General features: G+C 38.9%; 1 protein-coding gene across 7 annotated transcripts; it reads left to right on the top strand.

Annotated features, from left to right (window-relative positions):
* Positions 1 to 3,884: 3,884 nt before the first annotated feature.
* On the top strand, positions 3,885 to 18,420 carry spartb (spartin b). Of its 7 annotated transcripts, none has more exons than XM_078956588.1 (8): positions 3,885 to 4,017; positions 10,211 to 11,015; positions 13,109 to 13,306; positions 14,574 to 14,721; positions 14,837 to 15,031; positions 15,155 to 15,313; positions 16,666 to 16,756; positions 17,541 to 18,420. In XM_078956588.1, the coding sequence occupies exons 2-8, from the start codon at positions 10,215 to 10,217 to the stop codon at positions 17,743 to 17,745; spliced, it is 1,797 nt and encodes a 598-aa protein (XP_078812714.1). In that variant the 5' UTR covers positions 3,885 to 4,017; positions 10,211 to 10,214; the 3' UTR covers positions 17,746 to 18,420. The 7 variants fall into 7 exon arrangements, with proteins under 7 accessions (XP_078812714.1, XP_078812716.1, XP_011480646.1 ...); XM_078956590.1 differs by lacking the exon at positions 3,885 to 4,017 and adding an exon at positions 5,896 to 5,918; XM_011482344.4 differs by lacking the exon at positions 3,885 to 4,017 and adding an exon at positions 9,561 to 9,681.
* Positions 18,421 to 19,821: the final 1,401 nt, after the last annotated feature.

Raw genomic sequence — 19,821 nt, 5'->3', positions numbered from 1 at the left:
TGATGTATTCTGCAGGTCCAATCTTCTCTAGCAGGTCATCTATTCTGGGCATGGGATAGGTGTCAAACTCAGAGATGGAGTTGAGTTTCCTGAAATCAATACAGATGCGCAGAGAACCATCCTTCTTGAAGGCAATGACCATTGGGCTACACCACTCTGAAGTGGAAGGCTCGATCACCCCAAGCCTCAACATCTGTTCTATTTCATCTTGAAGTTTGCTCACCAGTTGCTGTGGAACTCTGTACGGACGTTGGCGGATCGGAAGCCCATTCTTCAGTCTGATGATATGTTCAATCAAGCAGGTCATTCCAGGTTTATCTGCAAACAGTGAAGAAACATCTTTGAACAGTTCAGTCAGTTCTGTTGCTTGTTTGGGTGGGAGGTGTGCCAGACCGGCTGAACCACCAGAGCTAGTATCTTCATCGCTGTCCTCTTCGGAGTTGATTTTTCTCACCAGCATGGCTCTCGTAGGAGTCGGATCTGGGTTTTCCCTCCATTCTTTCAGCAGATTGATGTGGTATGTTTGTTTTGACTTTTTCTTTTCAGGGTGGTGAACTTCATAGGTGACCGGACCCATCTTCCGAGTAATGACATATGGCCCCTGCCATTTAGTCAACAACTTATGAGTTGAGGAAGGGAGAAGAAGAAGAACCTTCTGCCCAGGTTGAAACTCACGGTTACGGGCCTGTTGGTCATACCAAGTCTTTTGTTTCCTTTGGGCCTCACGCAGGTTGACTTCTGCCTCCTCTTGATACCTCTGTAGTCGTTCTCTCATCTCCAACACAAATTGTATTACCCCTTTGCCTGCAGGCGTGGTAGACGGAGCCTCCCAACTCTTCCGGAGTAGATCCAACGGCCCTTGGACATCCCACCCGTACAGGAGCTCAAAAGGGGAAAATCCTGTGGAGGCTTGAGGAACTTCTCTGTAGGCAAACAGAAGAAATGGCAACCAGCGATCCCAGTCTTTACCTGTGTCATCCACAAACTTCTGCAGCATCTTTTTGAGTGTCTGATTGAACCTCTCCACCAAACCATCCATTTGTGGGTGATACGGTGTAGTTCGAATACCAGAGATTCCAAGGTGTTTGTAGAAGAGCTGCATCAGCCGGGAAGTAAAGTTAGTCCCCTGGTCGGTCAAGATCTCATCTGGGATCCCCACTCTGGAAAACAGTTGAACCAAGGCTCGGACAACAGTGGGAGCAGTGCTGGTGCGCAGTGGGAAGGCTTCAGGAAATCTGGTTGCATAGTCACAGACAACAAGGATATATTCATGGCCACTACTACTTTTAACAAGTGGGCCGACTATATCCATGGCAATCCTTCGGAATGGAGTGGATATAACAGGAAGTGGTTGGAGTAAGACTCTGTTTGATTTTCGGGTTGGACATGTTTTCTGACAGGTAGGACATGCGGCACAATACTTCTGTATATCTGTATACATAGAAGGCCAGTAGAAACGAGATGCTGCTCTAAGGTATGTTTTATGACGACCTAAATGTCCTGCCCATGGAACGGTGTGAGCGAGCTGCATAACAAGTGGCCTACAAATAACCGGTACAACAAGACGCCTTTGTTCACCCTCAGCCATATATAGGACATTGTTGTCAACAATAAACTGTGACTTCTCCACAAAGAGTTTGTCATTACTTTGTGTGACTTTAGCAAACAGAGGTTTCAAATCTTTATCCTCCTTTTGTAAATCAGAAATATTCCCGTGTTTCATCCCCACAAAATCTGTTGCCTCTGGGCTCATTAAGTTTAGTTTTTTCTCGAAATGTTTTTGGGAGCGAGATTTCCTTAGCCTAATTTTACCACCCTCAAAAAGGCTGTCATCAAAATCAAAATCAGGCAAATGTTGCACATTAGCTTTAGCTTGGGCTCGAGTGAGTACAGCCCCAGAAATTTTCACATCAACTTCACCGTGGGTTTTCATTATGTTCAGTGGCTCAGTTGTTTTTTTCAGCAAGTCCATGAGCACAGGTAAATCACATCCGAGAATAACATCTACAGGTAAATTGTCTACCACGGCAAACGTTAATAGATAGGCCTGAGCATCAATACATACAGTTAATTCAGCTTTAGGATAAAGATGCTTATCCCCATGAACACAAAGAATGTCTGTTTTCTGGCTATAATCCAGAGCCCCCGTTGGCACCAAACTGCGCTTTATCAATGAGATGAAGCTTCCAGTGTCCAACATAGCAGTGATCAGTTGTCCATTAACAGTCACATCAATATATTTCTGACCTTTAAAGTCTTTACCATCAGTGTGCTCACCCCTAGGTCTAGGTGGATAACATGCACCAGTGACCTTAGATTTCCGAATGGGACACACTGAAGCTTTGTGTCCTGGTTGCTGACAATAGAAGCACACAATGTCCTTACCAGATGATCGTTGGCCTGCTGCCTTATTGGTGGTACCTGGAGCGTCTGGAGCGTTCTCCCTCCTCGACATTCTTTGCTGAAACAGCTGGGCTGGTTGAGATGTTACCCCCATGGAGCGTAGAGTTGGCCCTCCCCTCCTGGCGTTGAGGTACTGGACAGCCAACTTTGCTGCTGCAATCCCCTCTGTCGGCTCATGCTCCTTCACCCAGGTCCTGACATCAGCTGGTAACACCCGCAGTAGTTGCTCCAAGATGATGACCTCCCCTATCTGTTCCTTGGTGTGCCGCTCCGGCTGGATCCAACGGCGATAGAGAGACTTCAGGCGATGGTAGGTTTCTGTCGGGTTTTCACCATGCGGCACAGATGTTGAGCGGAACTGCTGCCTATAAGTCTCTGGTGAAATGTCAAACTTAGCCAACAGTGCTGCTCTCAAGTCTTTATAGCAGTGGGCTCGGTCTTCATCCATTGCTGTGTAGGCTTCCAGGGCTTTACCAGACAGCAGTGGAACCAAACGACATGCCCACTCTTTTTTCGGCCATTTCCATGTTTTAGCGATGCGTTCAAAGCGCATCAGATAGTTTTCAATGTCTTCCCCCATCTGGTAAGGGGGAATTTTTGGATCGGAAAAAAGACCCCTAGGATGTGCAGTGCTGTCAGAGTCTTCTGAGCCAGATGATGACGTCTCAGTGTCCGGCAAACGACGTGATGCTGGAGTTGGTAGAGTATACCTTGGGCTGCTTGCTGTAGATGTACTGGGGGTTCGTGGTCCTTTGCTCTTTGATTTGCACGGAGCTTTGATGTGCGGTTGCTGCACTTTACTTTGGAGGGATCCGCTCAGGCGGTGAAGTGAAGCCACAAGCTCTTCTTCTCTCTTTTGCTGAGCAGTCAAGAAATCCCTCATAATGGTCAGCATGTCACTCCCTGAAGTACCAGAGGGACCTGGCTTTGGAGGTGCCTCCATTTCTTCTTCAGATGGCGTAGATGGTGCTGTTTCCCAAGCTTGGTCCACAGTTGCCTCAGGATGCTGGGAGTCTTTCTGGGACCGTAATCCACTCCTTCGTTTTGGAAGCTGAATCCTCCTTTTTACGGCTTGCCATCCCACTTCTGACACCAAATGTCGCGGGGTTCTCTCAAGAAATTCATAAAAAAATGCAAAAACAAAAACTGGTAGGCAAGCCAGGAGAGATTTCATAGGGTTTTTACCCTTTTTAATAGAGTCTTCAATTGTGAATTTGAATGGCACTCCTTCTGCCCATTTCTCTCTCAACCTCTCAGTCCCTCTGCAATGATGAGAGTGAGGCTTCCTCTGCCATTGTGAGAGTGAGGCGCCTTCTTATGTACCTCTTGCCACTCCCACATAATTAGGCCTTTTACTTAGAAAATTGTAAAGAGTTATTCTCAAAACATTTCATATTTCCTTCAATAATTAAATAATGTCCATCACATTAACTTCAGCCACAAATAATTCAACTTAAATTATACAAAGAAAAAACGAGAAACAAAAACAAGATAAATTAGGAACAGCTGTTTCCTAAGATTTACAACAATATATAAACAAAAAAAACAAATCCCTCGGTTTGGCTGTCAACGGAGGGGGCGTGGCTAAGACGCCGCTGCTGCTGAGCTGCTGCCGTGAGTAAGCGGTTCTATGTATGTGTATGCTTAAAACTACTGATGACCAAGTGTGCACCCGAGGTCTAAACTGTAAAAATGAAAGGTGAATTGTAAGAAACTATGGTTTCACAGCGAAATGTTTGATTGTGACGTGGACGCGCGCACCAACATGTGTGGGTGTGTGTGTGTGTATGTGTGCTCACGGTGTTCGCTCAGCCCGAGAGACGGAGCCGCTCCGTCACACCTGTGTTTGTGAATCTTTCATTCCTGGCCTTGATATTCGGACGGCTCATCTGTTTAACATTCTGCAAAATACGGGCAGTTGTTGAGGTTTACAAATTTGGCATTTTTTGTTTGTTCTGGAAGTTAAGCACTTTGTTGTGTCTGTTTATTCTCTTCTGCCAAATCATAATACGTTTCATCTTCCCAGCCAATAGTGAAGTACCTGTATGTGAGAAAATGCCATTTCACTTTTGGCACTTACAGTTTTAGGATTATTACAGTATTAAGACATCTCACCAAAAATATGTTGTAGCAGCATTTATGCTTTTGAAAGATGCTTTGGTGGGACAATTCAAGAAAATAATTTTAGACAAGAATTTTATTTGTCATATACAAAGTTATATTTAGCAAATACAACGAGTAGTGAAATGTACGCCAGGTCCGCTCCGTGGACATTGCAAATAATTAAGGAAAACAGCACAGATGAAAATATAATTCTGTGAAAATATCAAATAAAATTCCAGGTGAAAAGTGACAAAAATCCTAAATTGAACTACTATTTCATCTCTTTATTGAACCAGAAAGTTGGTTCAGGAATGTTACCCTACTTTACCTGATTTTTTTTAAACTCTCAGTGATGCCTGGGCAAACAACACCAAGCTGTCTGTTTTTTTTTAGGATAGGTGACCTGAAATGACTCCACATTAGCAGCAACTTTTAATATATCTCTTGAGGAAAAACGCTGCTGGTTGAAGAGCTGTCACATTTTTGTTCAAATGTGTTACATCCCCTGGATAATAATGTCTTTCACAGCAGAGTGATTTACTTTGGAAACTTTGAAGAAGCATTTAAAAATGGATCTTTATGTTAAACTTGATTACGTGGTGAGACAGTTCCATATATAGAAAACCTGAGACAGTGGTTAAAATGAGGACACTGTGTTTTATCCAAGTTTTAGAGCCTTGTTTCCCCCTGAGAATGACAGTTTAAGACTCTGCAGCTTGTTGGAGTTAGAAGCTAACGATCCCTCTGGCCCGTAAATCAAAGAGAAACACAGAACCGTCAACTCCTTTTTTTTTTAAACTCATGCAAACACTTTAATAGAACATTAAATATTAGTTAAGAAGAGAAAATGATGAAGATTTCCCCTGAAGATGTTTGCTTAGTCCAAATTGACATGCCACGTGGGCTTTTTAGATCAAACTCCCATCTGCTATTTTCTGTCTGGCTCTCGTACCGTGTGACTGTATCAACCATGATTTAGGCGGCAAACATTTATACTCATTTCATATTTTTTACTTTGGTTTTAAGAAATATAAAATGAATCCAAGACTATCTGCTAGATGAATTTGACCACTGACACATATTTAGAGTTTAGCATTTAAAAAATGCAGGAAAATAACTACAAATCCTGTGCGTCTGTGGAGATTTGAAAATCCAGGGTGGCTGCTTTTTGTGAGGCTGGCTGCTATTTGTGAGGAAAACTACTGCTCATTCTGTGCCAGTATTTATTGTAAAAACACTAAATTCTTCCTGATTTTAACATATGATTTTCTGAAATAATTTTCTTCTGATGTTCCTTAGGATTCTTACTGGACACTTTTGTTTTGCTTAAAGTCAACCAGAGTTCGTTTCCTCCGAAATCCAAGTGGATCCTGGTCCAGGACCAGCAACCGCTCTCAGACCCTTCTTTCCAGGTGGTCTCTGTTCATTTCCAGTCGGACTGAGCTCCGGGTTGCTCTGAGATTCCTCAGTCTGAATACAGTCCGTGATCGGAGCAGAACAACTAGATCCAAAACATAGGATGTAAACAGGGTAGTGGAGATACGATGAGACACATAACTTGTTGAAATGATGTTGGATGCCTGTTAACATCTGCACTACTGACAAAGATGTTGCGATAAAATATCACAAAATCTTTAAGATTAATTACAAAAAATACAGCATTGTAATTGATAATTTACACTTTGGGGCACTTAACATGAAAGGAAAACTTAGTATTAAAACTTTACTAAAACATTAACCTGAAAGCCCTTCGGAATCCAAAGTTCACCACATTAGAATTTGACGTTTGGAGATGTTGACGTTCTCCATATGTCACCTCTTTCAACAACACTTGAGTGTTGCAAAGTTTTGCCGCACTGATTCAAAATGCAAACAAGCTATTTTGGGTTCTACTACTTGCTAATGTGATTATTTACATGTGGCAACATAATGAAGTAGCAGAACAGCAGAAGACATAATGGCTCAGGTTCTCCGCAGTATGTTAAGTTTTTGTTTTTTACAACAAAATCAGCAATATAAATAATTTTTTCCAAAGTTTCACATCTCAATGGATTTTTGTGCTTCTGGCAAATTAAAAAGCAGAATTTATGTTGGGAGAGTTATGGTAAATGTTAAGGTTAAGAAGAGATCAGTCTTAAAAAAGGAAGAGGTTCACATGTGAGCAGCATATGTGAACCAAAAGTATGAGTAGAGCACCTTGTTTCACTTACAGGCATTAAATGGAGTCAAACTCACCATGAGGAAACATAGTAAATTTACTACTTCCCTGTGGAGATGCATGTGGTAAAATCATCAGAAATATGAAGACGTAATGTTTTTGCAGTGTTCTAAATCAAGGGGCAACCTATACTAAGTTTAATGCAAAGGAAAACCTCCAACAAAACATTGCAAAGAAAACTATAATGCGCCTGATCTATGTAAATACTTTATATTCAATGACTTGGTAAGGTTTTTACGCAATATGATTTGATGCAATATTTTGGATTTGCAGACACCACTTCAAAACCTATTAAGGAAAAGCACGTGATTTTAAGCAAAACACCTTAAAAGGTTTAAAAAGATGCCATATTTTTATGATTAAAAAATATGACACCATATACAGGAGAGTTTAGCAGGAAATGGAAGTATGCTGGAGCCTTGCTGTATTAACTCCTCATGTGTGAAGAGCATGTCCAGTCTGGTCCCACCAAAGTTTCCTTGATGAATGCAGGGAGTCTAAGTGCACCCTGGATAATGCTGTTGTTTTATTTCATGCCTGTCTACTGGATCAAAGCAACTATCCCAGAATTATCTGGTGGCGGTTAAAATCGTAAAATAGATGTTTAGCAAAGCAACTTTAATCAGTGCTGCTGTTAATTATTCAGTGAATTGCAGTCCAGCGCTTGCTTTCATCAACTGCCATCACATTTCAGATTCATGACCAAAAACTGAATGCAATAAGAGGAACGCAATATCTATAAAACAAGCAGACAAAAAACAAAAACTACAAATGTTTTCAGACTTGGACACACTTAGAAAATGAAGTGTTTTAAAGGTTTCATGAACTTCAACCAAGAGCATAAAAAAAGAAAAAAACAGAGCACACTAGGTCTATATCTTTTAAGATAGGAAATGGCCCCCTCTGTTGATCGAAATACTAAAATGTAATAAAAATGCTCACCTAATCATTAAGAAATTAATAATTCTTTATTCTTCATCTGAGCTCATTCAAATCTCACAACTTTACTTCACAAAGTAGTGTTAAATTAAATTGTGAAATAGTCGGTGCAATTAAGCAAATTATAGTTTAAAACATTACGTGCAAAAAAGGAAATTGAAAGATAGAGAAAGAGAATGTATCTTTGCTCTCAAGCCCAAGATGTAATTATTTTGATTTTTGATTTGAAATGGTTTATTTCAAGCAATTAAGTACAAATAATACTATCAAACAATGATGATGCTTTTGAACTTAGTGTTTTATTGACCGGTTGGTCCGCGTCTTCTGTAAATACAGATCACTTTCTCATCTCGTTTGTGGGTGGTCAGCCTACAAGAAAGCTCACATCCTATAGTAAGTGGCCTTGAACTAAACATTAAACAGGTTTGTGGTGAGCTCTCTGTCAATGATAATGTGGGAAAACAATCTTCTACAGTTGTGCTGCCTGTTGAATGAGGCCTCCACAAAAAAACCCCAAAGGTTTGAAGAATGTCTTAGAGAGGGAAAATGATACTAATTTTACATTAAACCTTTTAAGATCGAAAAAAAGATGGTCTTTTGTGCGCTTTTAAGTGTCTATTTTTGTTTTGTCTAGGTTTTGTTGAAGATTTAATACATGGTTAATCGGCATAGAAAGAGAGTTGCTCTAAATTCAGATTTTTTTTCTTCTCAATCTTATGCCCATAAGTAGCCAAATGTTTTTATTTTTTTAGTATTCCGTCAAAACGCTTATTTACGGTTATTTGCCCTCTAGAGGTCAGTAACATTCCCTGATGTCCAACAGACCACAATAAGAATGATGCAAAGTTCAAAGGGGACTGTAAATTTTCATTAAAAAGTTAAATAAATATGTTAACCCTCGCTGAACCTTACTTACGGACCCCATAAGATAACACAAGGGTTAAAGTAATGGGGCTGAATTGTGGCACAGTTAAAAAACAATTGCTTCTGGGTGTGCATGTGCCTATACGCCCAAAGGTGCCTTCGATCGACCCCTTGACCCCTTCAAGGGATAAAGCAGGTTAAGAAACTGGATAGAAGTTAAAGCAATAGGATAATTAAAAGCAACTTGCCAGAAAAGCACTTCAGAAGGACCACCCGTTAACTTAGTTGGATGAAAACCAAAATTAAAACAATTTTTAAAATAAAATAATGTATCTCTATATTCAAATCTATATTCAGTTAACGACATAGTGGTTGTTGTGAAAAAAAACCAAAAACAAAATCGCTCTCTTGCCAAGATTTCTATTAAAGTATTACAACAAATTAGGTAATATTTTTTAATAATAAATAACCACAAGATGGCAGTAGAAGATGTCCCGCAGTTTGACAGGCCCTATTTTTTAATGAATGCTTGTTAAAAAAAACATAAATATACAGATATAAAGTTTCAAAATGCAGTACAAAGAAATATTTTTAAGGAAAAAAACTGGACAAAACAAAAAATAGGAAATTTAAAACAACAAACACTAAAACAAACAAATAAAAAAATAACAAAACAAAGTAATGAAAATTATTGGTAATACCCAGCCCTAGTTTTTGAGCTGTTGTGCTTTTTGAAGAAATTGTTTTTAAATATTGCTTAAGTAATATTTTTTAAATTTAGTTTTCAATAGCAAATTTGCTTTAGTGAGTATGACATTTTGCCATTGATAAAAACCTTTTTTCTCATGATCATTTTGACTAAAATTATGAGAACTAAGAATTACATTTTTATTTTTTTCAAGTTGAAATTCATCAAACCTAGAATTTGTGGATGTTCTTCCATACTTTTAATTTGACAGGCATACAGACGATGGCGTAGTTGTGTGAATAACAACTTCCGATAAATACTTTCAAAACAAAACTGATATCACAACAAAGTTGAGATTCTTCATTAAAGGATACTCTTGTTTTGAAAGGTCGACAAAGGGATGTGACGTTGTTTTAAAGCCTTTCACAATTTTGAAGGAGCCTGACCTATAAAGTCCATTCAGTTGGTAAGTGGAGCTGTGGGTTTAGCCTTCTTTTTAATAGCTAAAACAGAAAAGGTACATTTGAAGATAGTTAGTGAGTCGTCGCAAATTACGGCCGCAAAGTAAGTCAGTTTAAGTAGCTAAAACGAAGCTAAAGCTAATGTCAGCAGTGTTATTTTGACAGCTCACGGTCTCTTACAGGAAATTATTAAAAAAAATACGTTGCTATAAGTGAGCATCTGACGTCGTTTGTATACAATTACCTTATCTACAATATAGCTCACTTTAAGTTTAGCGAACGTCCGCAATAGACAGCATGAAAAATTAACCGTCACGCAATTGGAGTCTTGTTGGTTCATTCTAGTCACGTGCCTGGTGCCTAATGTGTTTTCGCCTGCTTGCAAGTTATGTGGCGTAGACAACAAAATAACCCTTTTGCCTCAATGTGTGCAGCTTAAATAAGTGTAAATGTTTGTCGTTTGTCTGTTTTACAGTTCTTTTTTTTTTACAAGCTAACCTGTACTCTGACGCTGCGTTTAAACTCTTCTTTTAGGGGGATGGAAAAGGCTAAACAAGATGCGTTTGATAATGCAAGACTTCAGGTGATCAAAGATGGCTACGACAGGGCTTTTGAGTGCATCAATGAAGGACTCACTGCAGATGAAGCTGGAGACAAGACACGAGCCTTGGAGCTTTACAAGCAAGGCCGGAAACACCTTCTCAGGGCCATCAGCGTGCCCTCACACGGGGATGAGTGTGGTGGCAGCGCCTGGGAGTCAGCCAGACAGATGCAGCAGAAGATGGAGGAGACCCTGAACAACATCACAACTCGCCTCGCCATTCTAGAGACCAGCTCTGACCTCGAGTCTGCACCTACGGAGAGTTCTACTAGTGTTTCTGATTGTAGTGATCTGCCTACAAATGGTCTTTACCCAAAGCTCCAGACCAAAGAGAAGCCAAAGAGGCCAAATCCACCAAATGTTGGTAATGGACCACCTCTTGGAGCTGAAGGAGGCATGGCTCCAAACCTACACCTTATGTTTCCAACCCAAACACCTCCAGCTTACTCCCCCCAGGCAGCGGAGGGCCACACATCCATCTCTTATGGAACAGAATCAGGGGAGATGTCGCTGGTTGGGGATGAGTTCTACAATAGTTCAGCCATCTCTACACCTTCCACCCAGAGTCTAGGAGAAGATGGAGAGGAGCTGATTTACATTCCTAATGGTGTTCAGATATTCTTTGTCACTCCTGATGGACAAGTAAGCGCTCCATCATACCCAGGTTTCCTACGATTGGTGAGGTTTACAGATGATCGCTCTGAGGGAATGCCCGATCGCCCACCAGCATTTCTGCAGGTAGGACAGAAGCGAAAGCAAGCATCACTTTGTTGGAAGCATTAAAGTGTCTTCATTTATCTAAATCCAGAAAGCAATGATAAATAAACCCTCACTGCTGTCTGATGCAATAGCAGGTGGTGAAATGTCATCACTGAAGTTTCACCAGCTTGATTCAGTCTTTCTTTTGCCCTTTGATCCAGTTTTCTTGGATTTATGCTAAGCTAATCAAGGTTTCTTTGTCTGGAGCAACAGATAGGGGAGATTAAAATCTGTTGCCCTGTGGACTGAATGATTTTAGTTGTTTACTCTGTCCCTTTATTCCACTGACTGTTTGATCTCCTAGTTAAAAGCAAACAACAAATCACTACAATGTCACTCTTAACTGTTCACGTGGAGTTACAGATAGAATTGCAACATTTTAAAACCTCTTTTTTTAGATTACCAGTCCTGTTTAACCAGTTTATCAAGGAAATACTGAACTGTAAACTGCAGACAGACTATATTAACACGTAATTTATGTTCAATCAATGCAAGGCTCAAACCCACATATGACACTGTGAAGATACATTTTATTTATAAAATAGAAATCCATTAACAGAAACCGACATTTAGATTTATTATTGAGATTTAAGTCATGCATTCGTGGCCAGAAATGTATTTTGGCAATGCTTTGTGCCACAGCCCTCTTTTAAACTAGAGGATCATGAGACTGAGACTTGAATACTTAATAGGGAATTTCCCAGGTATTCATTGAGTGACATCAGGGAAGCGCATGAGGCCAATTGCATAACCCTGCTTACACTGTTTTGCTCTGTAATCTTGTTGGGCATGCAGTCGTCGCAAAACAGCAGTCGTCTTTGTCTTTCGGCTGCTCTCCTTTTAAAGGTCGCCACAGCAAATCAAATGCCTCCATCGAACTCTCTCTTCTGCGTCCTCCTCGCTCGCCCCAACCCCCCTCATGCCCTCTTTAATGGCCTGTGGAAAATACTGTTTTGGGTCTTTTAAACATGTTCTTGTGGCATTTTTCTGATGATTGACATATATGAAGAAAGCACAAAATTGCATTTCGAGTTCGTTTTCCTCGTCTGAGCTGACTCAAAATGATAGAAGACTTCAACGTGCACCAAGGACCTGATTTGAGCCCCTTCTTGTTTCCTGTGGTGATGCTGCTTGTGTTAGAAGTTTTGGAGATGAACAAAGGGAAGCAGATTGAAATGGTTTAGACCCGATCAGACACACAGTTTATGTTGGTAAAAGGAAGCTAGGGATCTAAAGGAAGACCTAGGAGATTGTTCATGGATGTTGTTAAAGAGAAAAATGACACAATAACATGTAAAAAAACAAAAACAAATGGATTGGGTCCTTAACTCCTATTAATGCGAAAATGCCCCAAAACACTTACGCTCCAAAAACATAATTGACTTTCTTTATTATTTTTTTTTTTTGCCTCGTCATTTCTGGAAGGAAATTCAGATATCAAGGGGTTAACAATGGACACCAAGAAACTTATCCAGAGGAGTCATACTTTAACTTTTTAGGATCTTGTTAAATAGTCCAGTTGAAAACTCTGCTGCCACCTTTCTGTACTTTCATAGGCCTGTTGTCAGAAAACAAATATCTTTCCTTTCTTTATACTTTGTTTTCTTCCTGCTCCACGTCAGCCACTTCTTCTACTTGGTCCTCTGTCTCATTTTTGTCATTTATTAGCTCTTCAAAGTTCTCCTTCCATCTTTCCACCTTTCAGTCTGTCAACACATTTCCATCTTTGTCACCCTAACCTGCTGCTCATCCTTCCCAAATATTTCTCTGCTTGCCAGCCTGTACCGATTTATCTCTCCCTTCTTTGCGTCCTCTGTTTTTGTCACTGGATAGCAGTTTAAGTTTTTCCTCTGTGCTTTTTCCTGTGGTTTACTCATCTGAGACCATTTGAGATGTTTCTTTGCAAATTTTAGTCACATTTATATATTTTATTTATTTAACTTCCATGCACAATTAATTCAGAATTATGTACATGTTTTAATTAAATCCAAATCTTACGGTTAATACTTTTTTTTGCTCCCCCATTCACCATCCAATATTTTACTCTAACTCTATTATTTTCTCTTTGATAGGTGTGTGACTGGCTCTACCCTCTGATGGCCGCAAACTCTCCGGTGCTGTTGTGTAACACGGGAGTGTTCATGTTCCCGGACATGATGGCACAGGCTCCAGGCTTCTATGTCGGGGTGGTGCTGTCCTCTGAGCTCCCAGATGCACAGAGGGAACAGTTTCAGGAACTGCTGTCCCAGATGACAGATCTCAGGGTTCAGGTTGGTGTTTTTTCATGTAGTTACATTTCCCCCAAAAAAGTACAAGTTTTGATATCTCTTGTTAACTTAAAAAAATAAATAAAAATACAGTACATACTTTTAAATAAGTTTGCACCAGGTGGTCGAAAAATATGATTAAACGTTACAGGCATATTGGAAAACCTTAAAGCTTGAATTACGTACTGTGTGTTTATAATATAAATACAATAAAAAACAATAAATATAAAAATAAATATAAACAAATATATTAAACAATAAATGTACTGAAACAAAAACGCATACAAATATAGAGAAATACTGTCAGAGACATTATTACTATAAGGACTTTGCGGTGCTGATGAAGATGATCACTGCGTTAGATCTTTTTCATCACATCCCAATGATTTTTGATAATGACTGTGTGAAGGTCAATCCACATCTGAAATGAAAGTCTCATTCTTCCTGATCAACTCTGTCATACGGTGAGCTCAGGTCATCCTGGGATGAGACTGTCACCAGAGATTAAAACCCATTCGCTGAAGGTAGAACCTGATCTTCATTATATTTAGGCAGACTGTTGACGTCATTCTTTGAGCACATTACAGTATCAGTTAATTAATTAACATTATTAATAATTCAAGTACAAATTATTTCAGGGATTATAGTTTCTGCTCACAAACAAAAATCTCTAATGTGTGCATTCAGCAGAAAGACACTGGAACACCAATGTTTTTGGTGCTCTTATTCCAACCTAAAGGCCCTCCTGGTGATTACTTTTGGCATTTGTTCCCCTCTCTCAGCACTGTGGGGATTTGAGTTTGGCAGGTGAGGAGAACTAATCAGTTCTAATGCTCTTATCTGGGGCACTTGGAACCATCCAAGAGTGTCAACCCAAAGACACGTTTCAGTCCAGCCACAATGGAGGCAGAGGTGATTGAGCAGAGGGATGCCCTGTAAACTAATTTTTGACAAATGAAGTCAACCTAGATACCTTCTCTGATGGAAGTCGTACCCCGTCAGACAGTAAGCACTCTTAATTGTTCTGATAGGAGATTAAGTAGAGGTTTGGGGCTGTCGCTTCAAAGATTTCTGACTCTGCAGACTTTTGTTTGTGTCAGACAAAGGATTCATTGTAATTAGAAAGCAGGAAATGAGAGAAGCTATTGTTCACATCGGCAGCACGATGGCAGAGACGAGAATCATCTGCACAAACTGATTGACGGCTTTCAGATTAACATTTTTGTTTTACACATCTTCTTTTTGCTGACCGATGTGTTTGTATTCTCAGGCTCCAGATGAAGCAGCAGAAGAAATTAATCTCAGTCAGAAAGTGCCTATTGCTACACCCGAAGAGACGGCACCAGCACCAACCGAGAAGGAGGAAGAGAACGTTCTCCCTGAATGGAGTGAAAAGGTGGCTAGTGGAATCTTGACTGGTAAAGGCACACTTTTTTATTTAAAGTTTGTTATCCTTTCGTTTGGTGTTTTATCCATTGGTTATCAAATATCGGTCAATAATCCTGACTGACTCGCTGTGTGTTATCCTGTTAGGGGCATCCTGGTTGAGCTGGGGTCTGGTGAAAGGGGCAGCATACACTGGCAAGGCTATTCACAAAGGGGCATCTATGCTCAGAGAGCACATCACACCAGAGGACAAGCCCACCCAAGTCAGCCCCACTGTCACCAAAAGCCTCCACGTGGCAAAACAGGCGACCGGTGGAGCTGTTAAAGTCAGCCAGTTTCTAGGTAACATCTTCATAGTCATGAAAAGTTTTTTTCACAGAGTTTATATCCGGGTTTTATTGTAGATCTCTAACGGAGCGTTGTTGTTGTTGTTGTTGTTGTTGTTGTCGTTGTTGTTGTCTCTAGTGGATGGTGTTTGTACAGTTGCTGGCTGTGTGGGCCGTGAGTTGGCGCCTCATGTCAAAAAACATGGAGGCAAGCTCATCCCCGAGTCCATGAAGAAGGACAAGGACGGGCGCTCAAACATTGATGGAGCGATGGTTGTAGCTGCCAGTGGCGTTCAAGGTAAAGCAAAACAGTTCTTTGTTTTCCTTGAGATGTATGTGGAACCAACTTCATGTTGACGTTCAGAAACTTAAGCAGAACTAGTTTAAAGACCTCAATCCAGTTTTTTGACTTAATTTTATGTTTTTACTGGATAAACTTGTGTAAATAAAAAAAGGAATAAATTCATGAATATGATCGCACATTTAGATTTTGTTGATTGAACAACTTAATGTCAAAGTGAATTCTTAAGATTTTCATGAAAGGCTTTACTTTTTTTATTGTCAGGGTTAGCAAAAGTTAAGCAGAGAAAACCTTTCTGTTGCTCTTCCTCCACCTGCTTGGCCACAAACTCTTCCTCAAAGAGTTGATTTATTTTCTTCTGTGATTTTTAGATAATGATGCTCTAAATCTTTAGTTTAGTAAAAAAATAAATAAAAAAGTGGTCTTAGACTTGGTCTTAATTATATACATTTCCAGTAAGTCAACTCAAAGCACATTGTAGGAAAAAAAAGCAACATACTTAGGTAATGTCTGATGGATACAAATCTAAGAAAAAGTATTGCAAAAATGTCTTCTTACCAACCAAACATGATTTCCCCCTTTTGGATTCAAATTAAATAAAATAAAGTTTGTAAATAATCTCGGCAGAAAAACCTGGGCATGAACTAATTACTTCAATTAAATGATGAAAAAGAATGTTGCATAATTCTTATTTCTTCTTTTTATTTTAAGATGCATTTTAAAGGGAAAGAAACTAAAAAAGGTAAAACGTTTTTAAACTGTTCCAGGTTTTATGGAACGTTAGGACTAAATTCATAAGAGAAGTTCTGATGAGCTTTGAAATGTCATTTTTAACCATGCTTTTATTTTTGAAAAGTATTAATTTTTCTATTAATTCAAGACCAAAAAGTGATACAAGTACATGAAATACTTGAGAGAAATGTTTGAAATAAAAAAACGTTTGTTTTTGATCCACTGAACTGAATCTGTGCATAAACAATTCACTGTAGATCAGTATTATCTATAAATAAATAAATAAATAATGTAATCATTTGTAAAATCTAAAACTTGTGTAAGTGAATATGTACATTAAGGGTTAGGTTTTAGTAGGAAAACTCAGTTCTGTGCCCTAGTGGGAGGATGTCTGCCTCAAGACACTAGACTGTGGGTTTGAATCCACAATTGGGTCATTGGGTCATACCAAGAACCAAAAAAATGGGAGCAAATGTTTTCAGTTTTCAGCACCTCTAAAACTTCCACTTTAAGATTTGTATTGGGTAAACCACCAAATGACTCTTATTGCATATCATTTATTTGTTGAAAAGTTGAATTTTGAACATAATGTGTGCTGGAACCATGTTTTTGTCTAGGATTTGCGACCATGTGGACCGGTTTGGAATCGGCAGCCAAGGACATTGCTTCAAGTGTTGCAGCAGAGACGGTCACCACCGTAAAACACAAGTACATTTTCAACGTTTTTCACCTGCTAATTGTGCCCGCCATCATAGCTATATTTTGATTCAGATTATGTTTCTGCACCATATTACAAATAACTAAATTTTCACTTTTTTTGTACATTTTCAATTTGCTTTGCAGATTTAGGGGCCTAGAAAACGTCTTCGACACACCTAATGAGAAGACGTGTAACTAACTATACACTAGAGATTTTACTAATCACTTCATTAATCGCATATGAATAATTTAATTCTCTGTTTTCTTAACATTTTGCTTTGAGGAAAAAATGCATTACTTCCCTCCCTTCTGTGTTAATTCACTACATTCCTTTACTTTAACAGAATTTATTCTGACATAAATGTCCTAATTTGGTAATAATTTAACTATAACATCTTTTCCTGCTTTAATAACACGTTATATGCTCCGATTTTAACGTAACAAAGTTGATTCCAGCTGATTCCATTCTGCTGAATCACCCAAAAATATTGATTTTAATGAAATCTTCCTTAAATAAACTTCTTTTGTTTCTGACTTGGTGGGAAATCAACATTCAGGAGGTCGTAGTTATGGTTTCTATGTCCATGTGAAGAACAGAAATGTGCATCTTTTAATTTTCTGGTCATGCCTGCCTACTCTCAAACATTAATTGGACTTTGAATTTTTACAAGTTTGTATGCAAATCCTGCACTTGCATGACCCTCACATGGATATTTCCTTTTCGGTGTCTTTTCAGTCCTAAATCACTGCATCTTTCTTTTGCTCTAACCTCTTACCCAATCTGACTTCCAAGGTACGGGGCCGCAGCGGGACAGGCCACAGACCACGCTGTCAATTCAGCCATAAATGTCGGCATCACTGCCTTCAACATTGACAACCTCGGGATCAAAGCCGTGGTGAAAAGAACGGGCAAGCAAACGGCACAAGCCATCCTGGAAGACTACAGGCTTCAGGAGAAACCAGAGAGCGGGAAGCAAGTAGAGAGTTTCAAGAAATAGTGCTGTCTGACGGTGTTACCTCAGCTATGCCTTAAGAAGGTTACTAATACAATATTAAAGAGAGAGCTGTTTATAAACATCTTCTATATTACAAATGGAACTGCTATGATTTGCATATCTTAATTTATACAGATGAGCACTTTAATCTTTGTGATATAGAACAGCAGGATTTTAACGTGATTGTATAAATCAAACCAAAATATCACTTTACTGTTAGAAGTATTATTTAGATATGACCATTCAACATGAAAGCCCCTATATTTAAATCTGTTTATTAAAAACGTATATATTTTGAATTACTCTTCAATAACTGTCATTCATAAATGTGTGTTTGTAAGTAAATGACTAACCAAAACTAAATATTTTTTATAAATATTTCTTCAAATTTCATCTTGTCTGATATGTTTGGTTGCTGTGCTGACTGTGCCTTTACACAATAAACCATTTTGGAAGTTTGTAAATGTTTGTATTCTGAAACTTTCTTCTGGAACATTCCTGATGAAGTCAGAAAATGGTTGTTGGCTCTTTAGTCTAAATGTCAGGTGTCTAAAAACATGAAATATTTATGTTCAGCTGCTATACCTTCAAATCTGTCTAAATCTGATGTGCTCTACACTAGCCATGTACAATGAAATTTTCTCCTAAATAAAGATTTATTTGAAGTAAACATGAAAATATTTAGTGTTTTTTTTTTTTAAACCACTTAACAAGATGGGTTGTTTCAACTTTTAAGGCTGTGTCACACAACCGTACATTTTAGGCATATTGCATGGATGAAAATTGGTCATTTGTAAATACTCGTCGAAAAGATTTGTGGTTTTTGAAAGAATATTACCCTCGGTGTAACTGTCAGGGAGGGGAAAACAAAGATACAGCCTTATCTCTTTTCTTCCAAAGAATGGGAAACTTAACAATTGAGACAGAAAAGGATTCATTTTGTTAGAATTTCCCATGACATCTGGTCCAGTCCCATGTCTGATCCAACCATTTTTCATAGACTGCAGTGAAGCTGATCCTTCCACATCGGCAGCATTTGTCCCCGGGGAAACAGTCGATTTGTCCAACAATATTGGCCAGGCGTCCACCGAGGTCAGGCCGTCAGCTGGAGCAAATATTCGATCCATCGACTGTTGATGCAGGAGACAACTGCAAATACACTTGTTTGCAGATTCTCTTCTGGATGCAGCATCCCAGTCAGGGCTGGGGGATAAATAAATAGATATAATGCACCAAGTTGGTACCCTGCAGTCACTCCTGACTATCAAATTTAAAAAATGTAATAACTTTCTTCATTGGTTTCCAGAGATGACTTCTCAGAAAGTTGAGATCAAGTATTTTTAGATTAATTTTATTCAAACTAAAAAAATAAATCTGTGTAGCTCTTGTGAATGCACCCTGTCCTTGTTGACATGTTAACCTAATGAAAGCGAAATAATTGTTCACGTAGGATAAGATCTTTTGCTGCTGACATGAGGACACATTAGACAGGTAGCTTATTTATTATTTACAGACATTAAGTGCAGTTGTATGTGGTCAGCTGGAAAAATGCAGAACCATAAACAACATGTTCTGGTGAGAAATACCACTGATTTTCCACTATAAACAAAAATGTTATATAGCAAATGAAAATCTTTTTTTTTCAATTTTTAGATTACAGTAAAGACCACACACAAAAATAATGACCAAAAAAAACTTATGTTACACTAATCTTTGCAAGAAGAAACTTTAAAACTCACTTTTTTCAGCAGAATAACAGTTCTTCTGGTAGTTTCCCCTTTAGACTCATTAATAAAAGCCTAAAGTCTAAAGAATGCTGATTTTAACTTGCTTGTCTTTTGCCAAGATGCTGTTTATGAAGTTATAAGGAATTCACAAGATTATTGACCTTCTCAGAAACAAAGAAGTTTTTCAAAGTCACAACCTTTCTCTGTCTTTATGAACATTTTAGCCAAATTACCTGGTCAGCAGACCTGCATGTAATCCTTTAGACAGAGGATAAGAGTACAGCATCAGCGACTGGACAGAAGCCTAACACTAATGTAAACGCTGGCATAAAACTGAATCAAGCCAAAAGTG

The sequence above is a fragment of the Oryzias latipes genome, chromosome 13 (genome assembly GCF_053564925.1).
Source record: "Oryzias latipes strain Hd-rR chromosome 13, Olatipes_Hd-rR_3.1".
NCBI classification, from domain to species: Eukaryota; Metazoa; Chordata; class Actinopteri; order Beloniformes; family Adrianichthyidae; genus Oryzias; species Oryzias latipes.
This window is presented reverse-complemented; position numbering and strand designations above follow the sequence as displayed.

What these genes read in the sequence shown, in the direction of transcription:
- spartb (XM_078956588.1), top strand. Translation starts at nt 10,215, where the DNA reads ATGGAAAAGGCTAAACAAGATGCGTTTGATAATGCAAGACTTCAGGTG. An exon ending in AGCTGCCAGTGGCGTTCAAG is followed by an intron (nt 15,314 to 16,665) that starts GTAAAGCAAAAC and finishes GTTTTTGTCTAG; the next exon opens with GATTTGCGACCATGTGGACC. An exon ending in GTCACCACCGTAAAACACAA is followed by an intron (nt 16,757 to 17,540) that starts GTACATTTTCAA and finishes CTGACTTCCAAG; the next exon opens with GTACGGGGCCGCAGCGGGAC.